Below are 18,112 nucleotides of genomic sequence, written 5' to 3' on the forward strand. Positions count from 1 at the left end.
CAACCACTCCACAAACTTCTTGTTAACAAACTATAGTTTTGGCAAGTCGGTTAGGACATCTACTTTGTGCATGACACAAGTAATTCTTCCAGCAATTGTTTACAGACAGATTATTTCACTTATAATTCAATGTATCACAATTCCAGTGGGTCAGAAGTTTACATACACTAAGTTGACTGTGCCTTTAAATAGCTTTGGGAAATTACAGAAAATTATGTCATGGCTTTAGAAGCTTCTGTTAGCCTAATTTACATAATTTGAGTCAATTGGAGGAGGACTTGTGGATGTATTTCAAGGCCTACCTTCAAACTCAGTGCCCCTTTGCTTGACATCATGGGGAAATCAAAAGGAATAAGCCAAGACCTCAGAAAAAAAATGGTAGTCTGGTTCATCCTTGGGAGCAATTTCCAAATGCCTGAAGGTACCATGTTCATCTGTACAAACAATAGTACACAAGTATAAACACCATGGGACCATGCAGCCGCTCAGGAAGGAGACGCATTCTGTCTTCTAGAGAGACAGTGCAAATCAATCCCAGAACAACAGCAAAGGACCTTGTGAAGATGCTGGAGGAAACAGGTACAAAAGTATCTATATCCACAATAAAATGAGTCCCTATGTCGACATAACCTGAAAGGCCCCTCAGCAAGGAAGAACCCACTGCTCCAAAACCGCCATTAAAAAGCCAGACTACGGTTGCACATGGGGACGAAGATGGTACTTTTTCGAGAAATGTCCCCTGGTCTGATGAAACAAAAATAGAACTGTTTGGCCAAAATGACCATTGTTATGTTTGGAGGAAAAAGGGGTAGGCTTGCAAGCCGAAGAACACCATCCCAACCGTGAAGCACAGGGGTGGCAGCATCATGTTGTGCGGGTGCTTTGCTGCAGGAGGGACTGGTGCACTTCACAAAATAGATGACTTCATGAGGAAGGAACATTACGTGGATATATTGAAGCAACATCTCAAAACATCAGTCAGGAAGTTAAAGCTTGGTCGCAAATGGGTCTTCAAAATGGACAATGACCCCAAGCATACGTCAAAATGGCTTAAGGCTTAAGGACAACAAAGTCAAGGTATTGGAGTGGCCATCACAAAGCCCTGACCTCAATCCTATAGAAAAAGCGTGTGCGAGCAAGGAGGCCTACAAACCTGACTCAGTTACACCAACTCTGTCAGGAGCTTCCCTAACTTATTGTGGGAAGCTTGTGGAAGGCTCCCGAAACGTTTGATCCAAGTTGAACAATTTAAAGGCAATGCTACCAAATACTAATTGAGTGTATGTAAACTTCTGACCCACTGGGAATGCGATGAAAGAAATAACAGCTGAAATAAATAATTCTCTCTACGATTATTCTGACATTTCACATTCTTAAAATTAAGAGGTGATCCTAACTGACCTAAGACGGGGGGATATTTACTAGAATTAAATGTCAGGAATTGTGTAAAACTGAGTTTAAATGTATTTGGCTAAGGTGTATGTAAACTTCCGACTTCAACTGTGCTGTGCTTTCTTTTGAATTTTACCCCTTTTTCTCCCCAATTTTGTGGTATCCAATTGTTTTAGTAGCTACTATCTTGTCTCATCGCTACAACTCCCGTACGGGCTCGGGAGAGACGAAGGTTGAAAGTCATGCGTCCTCCGATACACAACCCAACCAAGCCGCACTGCTTCTAAGCAGCACTGCTTCTACACAGCACGAATCCAACCCGGAAGCCAGCCGCACCAATGCGCCGGAGGAAACACTGTGCACCCGGCTACCTTGGCTAGCGCACACTGCGCCCAGCCCGCCACAGGAGTCACTGGTGCGCGATGAGACAAGGACACCCCTACCGACCAAGCCCTCCCTAACCCGGGTGACGCTAGGCCAATTGTGCGTCGCCCCACGGATCTCCCGGTCGCGGCCGGTTACGACAGAGCCTGGGCGCAAACCCAGGGACTCTGATGGCACAGCTGGCGCTGCAGTACAGCGCCCTTAACCACTGCGCCACCCGGGAAGCCCAGTATTCACATGCTTTCACGTATAATTTTTGTCCTCTAGTCATGTTTCAATGGGATAGCAAATGTAATATGTTTTGTAAATCAACAATATCTTTGCAAGGTATATTTGTACAACACAATAGGTTGATAATGTTGTATCTGTACCTCATGATGTTGGAAGCATCCTCAGCATCAGGGTCTGCACAGTATTTATTAGCTAGGATCAAACAGGCATCTGCTGACTCTATCTGAGGGATGACAGAAGACTAGATAAGACCTGACTATCTGTGGGATGACAGAGAGACTAGATAAGACCTGACTATCTGAGGGATGACAGAGAGACTAGATAAGACTAGACTATCTGAGGGATGACAGAGAGACTAAGTAAGACCTGACTATCTAAGGGTTGACAGAGAGACTAGATAAGACCTGAATCTATCTGAGGGATGACAGAGAACTAGATTAAGAATTGAATAGATCTGAGGGATGACAGAGAGATTAAGAACTGAACAGATCTGAGGGATGGCAGAGAGACTAGATTAAGAACTGAATAGATCTGAGGGATGACAGAGAGACTAGATAAGACCTGAATCTATCTGAGGGATGACATAGATACTAGATTAAGAATTGAACAGATCTGAGGGATGACAGAGAGACTAGATTAAGAACTGAATAGATCTGAGGGATGACAGAGAGACTAGATTAAGAACTGAATAGATCTGAGGGATGACAGGGAGACTAGTTTAAGAACAGATTCTATACAGACAGATTCTGAGTCCCAAATGGCATCCAATGGACCATAAGGCTCAGGACATTAGACAGATACCAATCGCCCTGGTGCTCCCTCTAAAGACACCACAGCAGAATCAAAGAGATCACAACTACATTCATTCAGAGCTATGAACAGTAGCTATCATACGTCACAGAGCGTTCATTTCTGACTTTGTTCCTGTCGTATTTAGCCTATTTATTTCCCCTTTATCAATCTCAATGATTTACCTGGCTGTGTTAACGAATGTTTGAAAGTAAAACATTTTTTTTTTTATAAAGGTAACCGATTTGTAACTCTTTATAAAGGTAAAATTATTGTAACTCTTCATAAACGTGACCGTATTGTAAGTGACCAAATTAACTTATACGATAAGGACCTGGTATAGTTCTTGAAGAGTTGGTTGGAGATGCACTGCTGAGGCCGTTTTGCTCTGCTATAGCAGCTGTAAGGAATGAGTCAGGTAGGTTCACACATCATTTAAACAGGCCAGTTACCTTGACTCTGGCCAGGTCGTGTGGGTTGAGAACAGATCCCTGGTAGAACTCCACCTGGGTGAAGTGCCGCTTGAACAAGGCTTCCAGCTCAAGATTAGGGGAAATACTGGGATAGAAAGTAGAGTGTGTTAATGTTAACCGAGGCTTCCAGCTCAAGATTAGGGGAAATACTGGGATAGAAAGTAGAGTGTGTTAATGTTAACCGAGGCTTCCACCTCAAGATTAGGGGAAATACTGGGACAGAAAGTAGAGTGTGTTAATGTTAACCGAGGCTTCCAGCTCAAGACTAGGGGAAATACTGGGATAGAAAGTAGAGTGTTTTAATGTTAACCGGGGCTTCCAGCTCAAGATTAGGGGAAATACTGGGACAGAAAGTAGAGTGTGTTAATGTTAACCGAGGCTTCCAGCTCAAGACTAGGGGAAATACTGGGATAGAAAGTAGAGTGTTTTAATGTTAACCGGGGCTTCCAGCTCAAGATTAGGGGAAATACTGGGATAGAAAGTAGAGTGTGTTAATGTTAACCGAGGCTTCCAGCTCAAGATTAGGGGAAATACTGGGACAGAAAGTAGAGTGTGTTAATGTTAACCGAGGCTTCCAGCTCAAGATTAGGGGAAATACTGGGACAGAAAGTAGAGTGTGTTAATGTTAACCGAGGCTTCTAGCTCAAGATTAGGGGAAATACTGGGACAGAAAGTAGAGTGTGTTAATGTTAACCGAGGCTTCCAGCTCAAGATTAGGGGAAATACTGGGATAGAAAGTAGAGTGTGTTAATGTTAACCGAGGCTTCCAGCTCAAGACTAGGGGAAATACTGGGACAGAAAGTAGAGTGTTTTAATGTTAACCGGGGCTTCCACCTCAAGATTAGGTTGTGTACTGAGACAGACAGGACACTTGTGTTAATGTTGGGGCTCTGAGTGAGGTCTCCTCCTCAGCAAGTCAAATTGCAATTCATTGTGTAGTAATTGAAGGGTCATTTATTCTAATGATGCAACGGGTGGGCTATACCAAACGGTTTCCATGGTTTCCATGGATCTGGGTGCTTATCAGGATATAGTCATTGTAGAGTCTGAGTATTCCAAAACAAGGAAAGGTGGTAGCAGCTCCCAAAAGGTTGTTGGGGTAATTTTGGGAGCTGCTATCACCTTTCCTTCTCTGAAACACTCAGTATTGTTATGAGTCTTGGGGCCATTTTCCCAGACTCAGATTAAACCCATAGTCCTGGAATAAAACACACTTTCAATGGACTATCAATTGGTTTTTATGGTCTTTAGTCCAAGACTAGGTTTAATCTGGGTCCGGGAAACTGGCCCGTAAAGTGTAAGGAAAAAACATGGTACACTTACTTATGGAGAAAAACAATTTCTACATTGACATCATCCCTGTCCTTGTGTAGGAAGTCTTTAAGGAAGTTGGACACACTTTCAAGGGTAATATGACCACAGACCACGATGTGCCTATAGGAAATAAGATCCAGGAATAGTCATAAGATTTTAACTATGGTTTGCTAAAAGCTGCAGCCAAAATAAAGATGTTGATAGACTGCTGACGGATGTTTCACGTTCTTTCTTGACTCTGGAAAAAAAAAATAATCATACTTTGGATCTGACAGATTTTTTGGTATTTTTAAAGACCTGGAAAAGTTGGTTTCCGTGTAGACAACACACACAGCCAGCCCACTGTTTATTACCAAACAACACATAATTCTCCCTGACTTCTACGGTACATGGTCTTTGATGAACAATAGTCCATTGTTATGTGAACAGTTGACAGTACTAAAGCCCTTTAGACTGTACAGTCCGTCCTATGTAAGGCCTGAAGGACAGGTCAAGAGCAGAGAGCATTCTGGCTTCCCACTAACAGATTAAAAATAATGACAATTTTCATTGTTGGAGATTACGATGTGATTGCTACATTCTACAATCCAGAAAAGAGCTTATCTTTAGCAAGATTCATGTTGTCTCCACGGGGGGGTAACTTTCCATCAGACAGTATCCCTGCTATAGGATAGTACCCGCAAGATTGTGAGATAAACTCTTCATTGTGAGATAAAACTCAGGATGGGGTTAAGAAGGGCATTTCTTTAAGCTGTTATTGCAATGATCAGTTCCATCACATATTGTACCAAACTTATTGGTTTGAAGATTTACAGTGGGGCAAAAAAGTATTTAGTCAGCCACCAATTGTGCAAGTTCTCCCACTTAAAAAGATGAGAGAGGCCTGTAATTTTCATCACAGGTACACTTCAACTATGACAGACAAAATGAGAAAAATGAATGAAAATGAAAACCTCCTTCCATCAGCAAGGGAATTGAAGATGAAACGTGGCTGGGTCTTTCAGCATGACAATGATCCCAAACACACCGCCCGGGCAACGAAGGAGTGGCTCCGTAAGAAGCATTTCAAGGTCCTGGAGTGGCCTAGCCAGTCTGCAGATCTCAACCCCATAGAAAATCTTTGGAGGGAGTTGAAAGTCCGTGTTGCCCAGCAACAGCCCCAAAACATCACTGCTCTAGAGGGGATCTACATGGAGGAATGGGCCAAAATACCAGCAACAGTGTGTGAAGACTTACAGAAAACGTTTGACCTCTGTCATTGCCAACAAAGGGTATATAACAAAGTATTGAGATAAACTTTTGTTATTGACCAAATACTTATTTTCCAACATAGTTTGCAAATAAATTCATTAAAAATCCTACAATGTGATTTTCTGGATTGTTTTCCCTCATTTTGTCTGTCATAGTTGAAGTGTACCTATGATGAAAATTACAGGCCTCGCTCATCTTTTTAAGTGGGAGAACTTGCACAATTGGTGGCCGACTAAATACTTTTTTGCCCCACTGTAGATACAAGTAATTTCTACTAACAACTTCTCACATACCTGCACATGATTTTGAAATAAATCGAACATTGTGTATCTTATTACATTTCTTATTTATCATATTGTATCTTGTTTACATTATAGAATTGGGTCTTTATGTGAATATTACAGATAAATTCTATTCATATTTGTATATGAAAAGGTATGAAAAAGGGGAATATACTAGGACAGTAGGACTGAGAGATAAGAATACGAATCACATGAAACAGAAATACACATCCTTCAGAAAGCAGAAGAAAGGAGAAGAGAATAAATTACCAAAAACAGACGCTGGCTATAGAGACTTGACTAAAAAAATATATAAATTACCATATCAGACGCTGGCTGAAGAGACTTGACTAAAAGAAAGTCCCAAAAAATTATCCACAACAAATTAAACAACAAAAAAATTGTAAAAACGAGCCAAGAGAAGTTTGTTCAGAGGGATGAATCCTACTGTACTTTGAGATACACATATTGTAACTTGAATTTCTGCATATAATCATTCATTGATTGATGTCAATGGGAGATTTGCATGGAAATTTGAGTTATGAGCACACATCTCAAGGTAGTATTTGGCCCCTTAGGTTGTAGGTCTGACTGCAGATTAAGGCCAGGAATGTAGCAGGGCTTGGAAAATCAAATGAACTGGTGGAAACACAAAAAAACAAGGAAATAAAAGTAAACTGGAAGCAAGCGAGGAACGTGCCAGAGCGTATGTGGACATGAAAAAGACACAAAAAAGTAGACCATTTTATTAACATTCACTTGAAATCATCTGGGAATAAATTAGATTTAGATTAGCTGATTATTTAACTAAAGGTTAGTCCCGTTTTGTAGGTCTGTTTCCCAGGACACTTAATTAAGACACTAGTCATTATTAATTTTTTTTAATTGTGAAGTATTTTCAATGACATCATCTCTGTCATTAAGATAGAGCATATAATGTTAAAAATTCAATTATATTCATGAATTTAGAAATGCTATATAAAATGACTACAACTCTAGTTGGAATCAGTCCTGACTTTAAGTGCCCCCCCCCCCAAAAAAATAAATAATAATAATATGTGCATTGTGGTGGGTGGTAAGATGCATATGACCGGCAACCACAAAACACAGACACAAACATGTAAGCATTCTAGTAAATAAATGAGTAAAACGTTCAAGCATATAGCAAATAATACTTTTAACACGATGACGGCTAGCACACGAATACCGGTACAAAACAACAGCATAAGCTTTTCATGGCCAAACTCTCCAGTCACCTGTGTGACTTAAAAAAAAATATATATTTTTAAAAGGTCTAAACTTTTCAATATAAAACATTTTAGAATAATTTACTGGTACTCCTCTTTAGGAGAGGGGGGGGGGGGGGGCAATTTGAGAAGTCACACCAAAACCACACCTTTTACAATCATTTTGTTTGTTTGTTTATTTGTTTGACTTACTTTCTGCCTCGGGTCGAGTTATAACTCCCTCCGTATTTCTTCCGATTAAGGATGAGAGCAGCAATTTCTGGCACGTAGCGAGCAAACATGGCCTACATGCATGGAACAGAGAAACAGAAGGGCATGCAGAGGACGATTCTACTGCGGCAGAGGCAGTAGAGCCTCCCGGTAATACTTACTTTCTCCCATTAACAGCACTATAGGAACCACCATATTTCTTGCGGTTTCCTATTAACTCTATGATTTCAGGGACGTAGCTCGCAAACATGGCCTAAGGAGAAGATAGGAGAGAGAAGAAGAGACTAAAACAAAGATAGGCAAAGAGAGAGAGAGAGAGCAGGGCGTCTATTTTTGCTTCAAATATATCCGTAAAATCTGAAAATTCTAGAAAAAAAATAATAGAAAAAATAATAGAATAGAAAATTTGCACAAAAAAAAAGGTTAATTTCTCTCGATACAATTAGTTGACGGATAGAACAAGTCAGATTACTTACTACCTTATAGTAAAAGTTAGAACAAAATCTGAAATTATGTAAATGTTAATCATATTCAGATTCTAGGGGGATAAAAGTATGATAAGCAAATGAAGAAGAAAAAAAATGTCAGGAAATTTAACTTAGCTTTTACGGATATTTAGTTAGGAAAAAAGCAGGAAAATGACACAGTTGACACTGTACCCCAATCTGTTATTGAAAAAGTTTTCAAGTAATAAAAAGGAAGGAAAAAACCTTATATGCCATGTTTTGTCCAACAAACACTTATGCCAGGTTGATTTGAATAGCACAGCCTACCGTAACATATCTGCAAATTTAAATTAGCTGAAAAATGTGTTTATCCAATAGATTTGAGGCCTTTATGCTTAAATTTGACTTGTAATTATAATGTATAAACTTACAGTATATACAAAGTGTACATAACTGACTTACAGTATTGTATACATGTATATAAACTATATAATATAACTTTCATACATGTAACTAAACTTGGGTAAAAGAGTGATTGGTAATGTCACTGATAATACTCTGAACTACTGTAGTACTGTACTACTGTCTGAACTGACTACTGTAGTCCTGTACTTCTGTCTGAACTGACTACTGTAATACTGTACTACTGTCTGAACTAACTACTGTAGTACTGTACTACTGTCTGAACTAATTACTGTAGTACTGTCCTACTGTCTGAACTGACTACTGTAGTCCTGTACTTCTGTCTGAACTGACTACTGTAATACTGTACTACTGTCTGAACTAACTACTGTAGTACTGTACTACTGTCTGAACTAATTACTGTAGTACTGTCCTACTGTCTGAACTGACTACTGTAGTCCTGTACTACTGTCTGAACTAACTACTGTAGTACTGTACTACTGTCTGAACTGACTACTGTAGTAGATCTATCCAACTGTCTGAACTGACTACTGTAGTAGTAATGTCCTACTGTCTGAACTGACTACTGTAGTACTGTACTGTCTGAACTAACTACTGTAGTACTGTACTACTGTCTGAACTGACTACTATATAACTGTACTGTCTGAACTAACTACTGTATAACTGTACTGTCTGAACTGACTACTGTAATACTGTACTACTATCTGAACTGACTACTGTAGTACTGCACATCTGTCTGAACTGACTACTGTAGTACTGTACTACTATCTGAACTGACTACTGTAGTACTGTACTACTGTCTGAACTGACTACTGTAATACTGTACTGTCTGAACTAACTACTGTAGCACTGTCCTACTGTCTGAACTGACTACTGTAGTACTGTCCTACTGTCTGAACTATTTACTGTAGTACTGTCCTACTGTCTGAACTGACTACTGTAGTCCTGTACTTCTGTCTGAACTGACTACTGTAGTACTGTACTACTGTCTGAACTAACTACTGTAGTACTGTACTACTGTCTGAACTGACTACTGTAGTAGTACTGTCCTACTGTCTGAACTGACTACTGTATAACTGTACTGTCTGAACTAACTATTGTATAACTGTACTACTGTATGAACTAACTACTGTGGTACTGTACTACTGTCTGAACTAACTACTGTAGTACTGTGCTACTGTCTGAACTGACTAGTGTAGTCCTGTACTGTCCGAACTAACTACTGTAGTACTGTACTACTGTCTGAACTGACTACTGTATAACTGTACTGTCTGAACTAACTACTGTAGTACTGTACTACTGTCTGAACTAACTACTGTAGTATTGAACTACTCTCTGAACTAACTACTGTAGTATTGTACTACTCTCTGAACTAACTACTGTAGTATTGTACTACTCTCTGAACTAACTACTGTAGTACTGTAACACTGTCTGAGCTGACTACTGTAATACTGTACTACTGTCTGAACTAACTACTGTAATACTGTACTACTGTCTGAGCTGACTACTGTAATACTGTACTTCTGTCTGAACTAACTACTGTAGTACTGTACTACTGTCTGAACTGACTACTGTAATACTGTACTACTGTACTTCTGTCTGAACTAACTACTGTAGTACTGTACTACTGTCTGAACTGACTACTGTAGTACTGTACTACTATCTGAACTGACTACTGTAGTACTGTACTACTATCTGAACTGACTACTGTGGTACTGTACTACTGTCTGAACTGACTACTGTAATACTGTACTGTCTGAACTAACTACTGTAGTACTGTACTACTGTCTGAACTGACTACTGAAGTACTGTACTACTGTCTGAATTAACTACTGTAGTACTGTACTACTGTCTGAACTAACTACTGTAGTACTGTACTACTGTCTGAATTAACTACTCTACTACTATCTGAACTGACTACTGTAATACTGTACTTCTGTCTGAACTAACTACTGTAGTACTGTACTACTATCTGAACTGACTACTGTAGTACTGTACTACTATCTGAACTGACTACTGTAGTACTGTACTACTGTCTGAACTGACTACTGTAATACTGTACTGTCTGAACTAACTACTGTAGTACTGTACTTCTGTCTGAACTGACTACTGTAATACTGTACTCTCTGAACTAACTACTGTAGTACTGTACTTCTGTCTGAACTAACTACTGTACTATTGTCCTACTGTCTGAACTGACTACTGTAGTAGTACTGTACTACTGTCTGAACTGACTACTGTAGTAGTACTGTACTACTGTCTGAACTAAGCCTTCTTCCATTGTTATCCATAAATAGAAATAATCAAGTCAAATCAACATAATAATAGCTGAATGGTTTTGGTTGCATCATGCTAAGTGTCTGCTGTGTGTAAATGGTCTAAACTGATGTGTCATGTTGACCATCCCGCTGGTCTATAGATCACTCCTTTCACTGTGTTTGTTGGAATTTGGGGAGGGGACCTCAAGCATTGAGTGATCTGAAACCACACATTACTTTAGTTTACAGTGGAAATTATTTTAAAAAAAACAATCTTATTCGGTTTGAACCATATAGCAATTCAGTATTTACTCAGAAATAAAACTATAAAAAAATATACTAATACAAGTAAATGTGTATACCTTCAGTACAATTATTATTTAATAAGTACTATAGGCGTATAATACTTACAAATATAATGAAGTTGACAATAATAAACAGCCATGGGTAACTCAGCCACAGAAAAACATCAACTACAAGACAACAATAGAGCTTTGATTTTCAACAGGCTTTTTGAAGTGCGGAGACTTCCCAGCTGTTGTTAAGGGCAGCAGTGGATAGGTATCGTGATGGCTGGAGGTGTGATCGTATGCATGAAGGATAGAAGCAAGCGGGTTAGGTATAAATAAAATAAGAGAGTTTTTGTTTTTTTTACCAAACCACCGAGGATGAAGAACACCATGAAAAGTCGTCCCAGGGTAGTTTTGGCATACACGTCTCCATAGCCCACAGTGGACATGGTAACCATCAGTAAGTAGACACATTCCCAGTAGGAAAGTGACTGGGAATTTTGGAAGTTTTCCCAAGGATCCCCTGAGTTTTCCACCTAGAACAAAGGTCACAATACTGGATATTGAAAGAGAGGAACATACAGAGAGCCTTTTTCTTGTAATCAATCTTGTATTACAACTTACTAACTCACTCTCTCAACTCACTCATCTGAGTTATTACTTACTTACTCAGTTATTTCTGAGTTACTTTGTGACTCACACCTTATCAATGATGTACTGTCTTCAGAACTGTAATAAACGTTTACATTTTCAGAAGCAATGACTATGCTACCATCTAGAGGCCCTACACATTCTAAAAACAGACTTATTCCACAGGTATAACATGCATCAAAGTACTGTAGCTATATGCCTGTAGCTATATCTCTGTAGAATTTATCTGTAGGATATCTACTGTATGTAGGATATCTCTATAGGATCTCTGTAGAATATCTCTGTAGCTATATCTCTGTAGCTATATCTCTGTAGCTATATCTCTGTATAATTTATCTGTATGATATCTACTGTATGTAGGATATCTCTATAGGATCTCTGTAGAATATCTCTGTAGCTATACCTCTGCAGGATATCTGTGTAGCTATATCTCTGTAGAATAGATCTGTAGGATATCTACTGTATGTATAATATCTCTGTAGGATATCTCTGTAGCTATATCTCTGTAGGATATATCTCTGTAGAATAGATCTGTAGGATATCTACTGTATGTAGGATATGTCTGTAGGATATATCTGTATATATGATATCTCTGTAGGATATCTCTGTAGCTATATCTCTGTAGAATATATCTGTAGGATATCTACTGTATTTAGGATATCTCTAAAGGATATATCTGTAGGATATCTCTGTAGCTATATCTCTGTAGAATATATCTGTAGGATATCTACTGTATGCATGATATCTCTGTAGGATCTCTGTAGGATATTTCTGCAGGATATCTACTGTTTGTAGGATATCTCTGTGGGATATCTCTGTGGCTGTATCTCTGTAGGATATCTCTGTAGGATATCTACTGTTTGTAGGATTTATCTCTGTAGGATATCTCTGTAGGATATCTACTGAATGTATGATATCTCTGTAGGATCTCTCTGCAGGATATCGCTGTAGCTATATCTCTGTAGGATAACTACTGTATGTAGGATATCTCTGTAGGATATCTCTGTAGCTATATCTCTGTAGGATATCTCTGTAGGATATATACTGTATGAGGATATCTCTGTAGCTATATCTCTGTAGGATTGCTACTGTATGTGTGATATCTATGTAGGCTATCTCTGTAGGATACATCTACTGTATGTAGGATATGTCTGTAGGATATCTCTGAAGAATATCTACTGTATGTAGGATATCTCTGTAGGATATCTACTGTATGTAGGATTTCTCTGTAAATATATCGCTGTAGGATATCTCTGCAGCTATATCTCGGTAAGATATCTACTGTATGTAGGATATCTCTGTAGGATATCTACTGTATTTAGAATATCTCTGTAGCTATATCTCTGTAGGATATCTGTACAGCTATATCTCTGTAGCTATATCTCCGCAGCTATATCTCTGTAGGATATCTCTGTAGGATATCTACTGTATGTAGGATATCTCTGTAGCTATATCTCTGTAGCTATATCTCTGTAGCTATATCGCTGTATGATATCTCTGTAGGATATCTGTAGCTATATCTACAGTATGTAGGATATCTCTGTAGCTATATCTCTGTAGCTATATTTCTGTAGATATATCGCTGTAGGATATCTCTGTAGGATATCTCTGTAGCTATATCTACTGTATGTAGGATATCTCTGTAGCTACATCTACTGTATGTAGGATATTTCTGTAGATATATCGCTGTAGGATATCTCTGTAGGATATCTCTGTAGCTATATCTACTGTATGTAGGATATCTCTGTAGCTATACCGCCGTAGGATATCTCTGTAGGATATCTCTGTAGCTATATCTCTGTAGCTATATCCCTGTAGCTATATCGCTGTAGGATATCTCTGTAGGATATCTCTGTAGCTATATCTACTGTATGTAGGATATCTCTGTAGCTATATCGCCGTAGGATATCTCTGTAGGATATCTCTGTAGCTATATCTACTGTATGTAGGATATCTCTGTAGCTATATCTCTGTAGCTATATCGCTGTAGGATATCTCTGTAGGATATCTCAGTAGCTGTATCTACAGTATGTAGGATATCTCTGTAGCTATATCTCTGTAGCTATATCCCTGTAGCTATATCGCTGTAGGATATCTCTGTAGGATATCTCTGTAGCTATATCTACTGTATGTAGGATATCTCTGTAGCTATATCTCTGTAGCTATATCTCTGTAGGATAGCTCTGTAGGATGACTACTGTATGTAGGATATCTCTGTAGGATATGTCTGTATTCCTTTCCTGCAGGCAAATTACCAATCCTCCCTCTAGTAGTGCCATGGGTGGAATGTTATTCATATTTTTCACAATTTCCTAATTAATAAACTTTTTTTTTTTTTACCTGTGTTTCTATATCAAACGGTTGTATTATATTTCAGTCTTCTGTGATGTATATAAAGTGTAATATTGGGATTCAAACTCAAAATGAAATACATTTCAACTCTATATCTGACATGGTACAGGTGTCTTCTTTATTTAAACCATGTGTTTGAGGTGTATACTTTTGTTTCAAAGTAGATTTGTTTAAGACAACCAAGAAACACTCTGTGTGACCCTGATTTAGCCCACTGCAGTATTAAAGGGGCTAGGTTGTACAACACTTTACTTAAATTGATGTCTGTTAGATGTGTCAAAGACTATATATTTACAATCATATAGTTCTTCCGTTTCGCCTTTATGGTGCTGGGTAACTCACCAAATGTATGAAGCCTGCAGCTGTTAGCCATGTGCTTATGAAGATTGAACACAAGTTCACCAGTTTTATGGAATTGCTATTGAAAACAAGAGAGCCAGACAATATCAATGAACATTGATAGTGTTGAACACCAACATACCTGCCTTGTGAAGGTTTAAAAGAAGTGTACAGGATCCATATTTGGTAATAAAATGTCGGTAGCACTTTGATTGACCTGTTTGTCAAAACAGTGCCGTAATATAGTCATGAACATAACAAAAAGTAGTTTGGTTTCTCCAGTTGTTACTATATTCCCTTGCACTATAAGTGCCTACCGGGGGATTTTGTTTAAAGAACATCCTTTGAGAAAAAGGGTGATATCTGGTGATATCTGGTTATAGAACCTCCTTTAGGATAAAGGGTTATATCTGGGCATAGAACCTCCTTTAGGATAAAGTGTGATATCTGGTGATATCTGGTTACATAACCTCCTTTAGGATAAAGGGTTATATCTGGTTACAGAACCTCCTTTAGGATAAAGGGTGATATCTGGTTATAGAACCTCCTTTAGGATAAAGGGTTATATCTGGTGATATCTGGTTACAGAATCTCCTTTAGGATAATGGGTAATAGCTGGTGATATCTGGTTACAGAATCTCCTTTAGGATAATGGGTGATATCTGGTGATATCTGGTTATAGAATCTCCTTTAGGATAAAGGGTGATATCTGGTGATATCTGGTTATAGAATCTCCTTTAGGATAAGGGGTGATAGCTTGTTATATCTGGTTATAGAACCTCCTTTAGGATAAGGGGTGATAGCTGGTTACACACTGAGCTGCTCAACCCACAATATTATGTAACAGCAACAAAACAACAATTTTATGATGTTACAGTCTTTACTGTATATTCCTATGGTAATATTACAGTCTTTACTGTAAATTCCTATGGTACTATTACAGTCTTTACTGTAAATTCCTATGGTAATGTTACAGTCTTTACTGTGTATTCCTATGGTAATATTACAGTGACTTGCATTGTCCTGTCCAGTGTTAGTCTGGCCTGACCCCAGCCCATTTATGCACTGTTTGTTCTGTCCTGCTCTGCCCTTACCTTCATCACAGTTAATGAGTCTGGGGATTATTCTGAAGCATTTTGTTGAGCTATAAGCTCTTCCTGACATCTGTGCCTCACAAAGCTTTAATTCAAAGCAGTAGGGTAAACAATATAATTCATCATGCTGCATCATGTCCAATAGGTTTCCAAGAGCAGAATCATCAATTCAGAATCCATTTGGAATTGAAGAAAAATTGAATATAGGATATATTATACATCCTAAAGAACGACATGTAATCCCTTTAGTTTTAAAAAATGAAATAGATGATTTGCTTGTTATCATAGCAGTACAATATAATGCAATACGGTAAATGATTTAATTCCCAAAATATGACAGAGATATACCAAACTGTTCCCCCCAGTTATCCAGCAGGACTGAAAGTAGGCCATGCTCACTTGACTAGCTGTCAATAACAAAAATATTTGATCCAATAACAAAGTTGCACAAGTTCTGAGATTAAGTTCTATATTTAACACATGTCCAGTAGCTACTGTGCATTAAAAAGCCCGCTGTGCATTAAAAAGCCCGCTGTGCATTAAAAAGCCCACTGTGCATTAAAAATCCCACTGTGCATTAAAAAGCCCACTGTGCATTAAAAAGCCCGCAGTATCAGAAGAGCCAGTAGATGTATTGTATAATTGTAAAACTGCGTCAATATTCATCACAAATGAAGTCAGAATTACAAACATTGTCATAACATAGCGCATGCACATTTTTGAAATACTACTAATTAGAATGAATACAAATCTAATTCTAGTTAACCTAAAGACACTGAACGTGGAGAACATTAAAATGCACTTACCTTGTTTTTAATATATTCAAAAACTGTAAGATTTCTGAGAACTGTATCAATCTTAAGGCCCTTAAAAACCGTAAGCCTGTGTAAGAGAAAAGTACAAGTTACTCAGAGTGAATTCTTTGTTACATGTTATTTACATCGAGTCATTGTTATTCGCCTGTACACAGTAAACAAAAGCAAGTAAAATCACAGCACACCAAATTGCATACCTTTGAGGCCTTCATCCATCGTTAAAATCTTTAATGGACTCATAGATAATAACTAAAGAGCCCTTTAAAAAAAAATAGCAGCACCAAAGCACAACCAAGGTACAGGGCCTCTCAAAACATCCGCAGAGAAGCAAGTAGCAGAGACTACAAAACAAAAAATATTTAAAAACCTTATTCAAAACAACTCAAAGAATCTTCTGAGGAATAAATGCAACGTCAACGTCTCATACAGAGTAATACATCTCGGGAGACTCACTAAATCACAAAGCACGAGCATCTACCAGAATCATTTTTCATTACTAAAAAGGACTAAAAGAGTGAAAAAGCAAGAGATGAAAACCTGGATTAGTCGGACCAAAGACAGGTGGACCGGCCCAGTTTAGACGGGTCAACAGCCATGACGTCAAATAATCCCACATTTGTAGCCATAAAAAAAAAATATCTAAGTACCTTTCCAAGTGCTCAAGGTCAAAGGTGAATTGCCACAAGCTGTTGCATCATTACCTTCAAAGGTCTGTGCCACACACACACACACACACACACAGAGAGACACAGACACACACACACACACACAGACACACACACAGACACACACACACACACACACACACAGAGAGAGTATAATCTGATCATCCAACAAATGGATGTGAAATAATTAATTGCTTATTGTTATAGCACCGAATGCTGTTTCAGTATGGCATGCAACTGTATTTCAATCCCACAATGCCCTGCTGGGGATAACTGTGTACTACAGCAGATGCACTGTACACGTAAGCCTACTGTGTTGTCAACGTTGTGCCACTGGGAATATTTATTTACATTTGTTTTAGAATTGTATTTTCCTCCTTTCTCAATGATTATTGTCCATAAATCCCTAAATTATAACATCAGATTATGTAAACTTGGATAGTTAATGAAATGTCCTCCCAGAAAGTTACTAAAAAAAACATTACAATATTGCACAATTCTAGGCCACTAAAACCTCTTTCATCTACCAGCACTAGAGCTGTGTACCATGGTGTTCATGACTCTGATTAAGTCCTGCACTGTAAACAAATTACTCTTTTGGATCAACCTACAACAAAAAATGTGTCAACAACTGGTTACAAGTAAATTAGATCTCAATTGAAATACACTAAATTTGTCGATACCAAATAAATTATTCTATGCTGTTATATTTGATTATTAACAAACCGATATTTTAAGTTGTAACCTATTTTTTTCACTCAACCAAATTTCCCCTTTGTGTTAAATAAGATAATTACTCACTAATGTATATACCAAGTAGATTTTTCACTTTAGAATAACTTAATAATCCAAATTTCTTACATTTCTTCATTTCCTGTTCATCAAATATTAAATTGGTTCCGTAACATGAAAAAATGTCTAGAAACACTTCCTTTACATAACACTGTCACATTAACTGTACTGTCATTTACTGACAGCCAGTCTTGTCGCTGCAACTCCCGTATGGACTTCGGGAGAGGCGAAGATCGAGAGCCATGCGTCCTCCCAAACACCACCATGCCAAGCTTCTTCTTGCTTCTTGACACACTGCTTGCTTAACCTGGAAGCTATCAGTACCAATGTGTCGGAGAAAATACCTTCCAACTGACGACCGAAGGTACCTGGCCTGCCACAAGGAGTCGCTAGAGCACGATGAGACAAGGAAAAC

At 38.3% G+C, this 18,112-nt stretch overlaps 1 protein-coding gene across 1 annotated transcript in view; it reads right to left on the reverse strand.

Annotated features, from left to right (window-relative positions):
* The window catches only part of LOC100301650 (calcium-activated potassium channel subunit alpha-1), a 202,141-nt gene that overhangs the window by 66,121 nt on the left and 117,908 nt on the right, over nucleotides 1-18,112 (reverse strand). Inside the window, exons 6-12 of the mRNA XM_036956335.1 lie at nucleotides 16,232-16,307; nucleotides 14,335-14,410; nucleotides 11,355-11,525; nucleotides 7,734-7,825; nucleotides 4,593-4,703; nucleotides 3,249-3,354; nucleotides 2,148-2,230 (exon numbers count right to left, since the gene is read on the reverse strand). Of these exons, the coding sequence (XP_036812230.1) occupies nucleotides 2,148-2,230; nucleotides 3,249-3,354; nucleotides 4,593-4,703; nucleotides 7,734-7,825; nucleotides 11,355-11,525; nucleotides 14,335-14,410; nucleotides 16,232-16,307 (715 nt within the window). The remainder of the gene's footprint in view (nucleotides 1-2,147; nucleotides 2,231-3,248; nucleotides 3,355-4,592; nucleotides 4,704-7,733; nucleotides 7,826-11,354; nucleotides 11,526-14,334; nucleotides 14,411-16,231; nucleotides 16,308-18,112) is intronic.

The sequence above is a fragment of the Oncorhynchus mykiss genome, chromosome 20 (assembly GCF_013265735.2).
Source record: "Oncorhynchus mykiss isolate Arlee chromosome 20, USDA_OmykA_1.1, whole genome shotgun sequence".
In the NCBI taxonomy this organism is placed as follows: domain Eukaryota; kingdom Metazoa; phylum Chordata; class Actinopteri; order Salmoniformes; family Salmonidae; genus Oncorhynchus; species Oncorhynchus mykiss.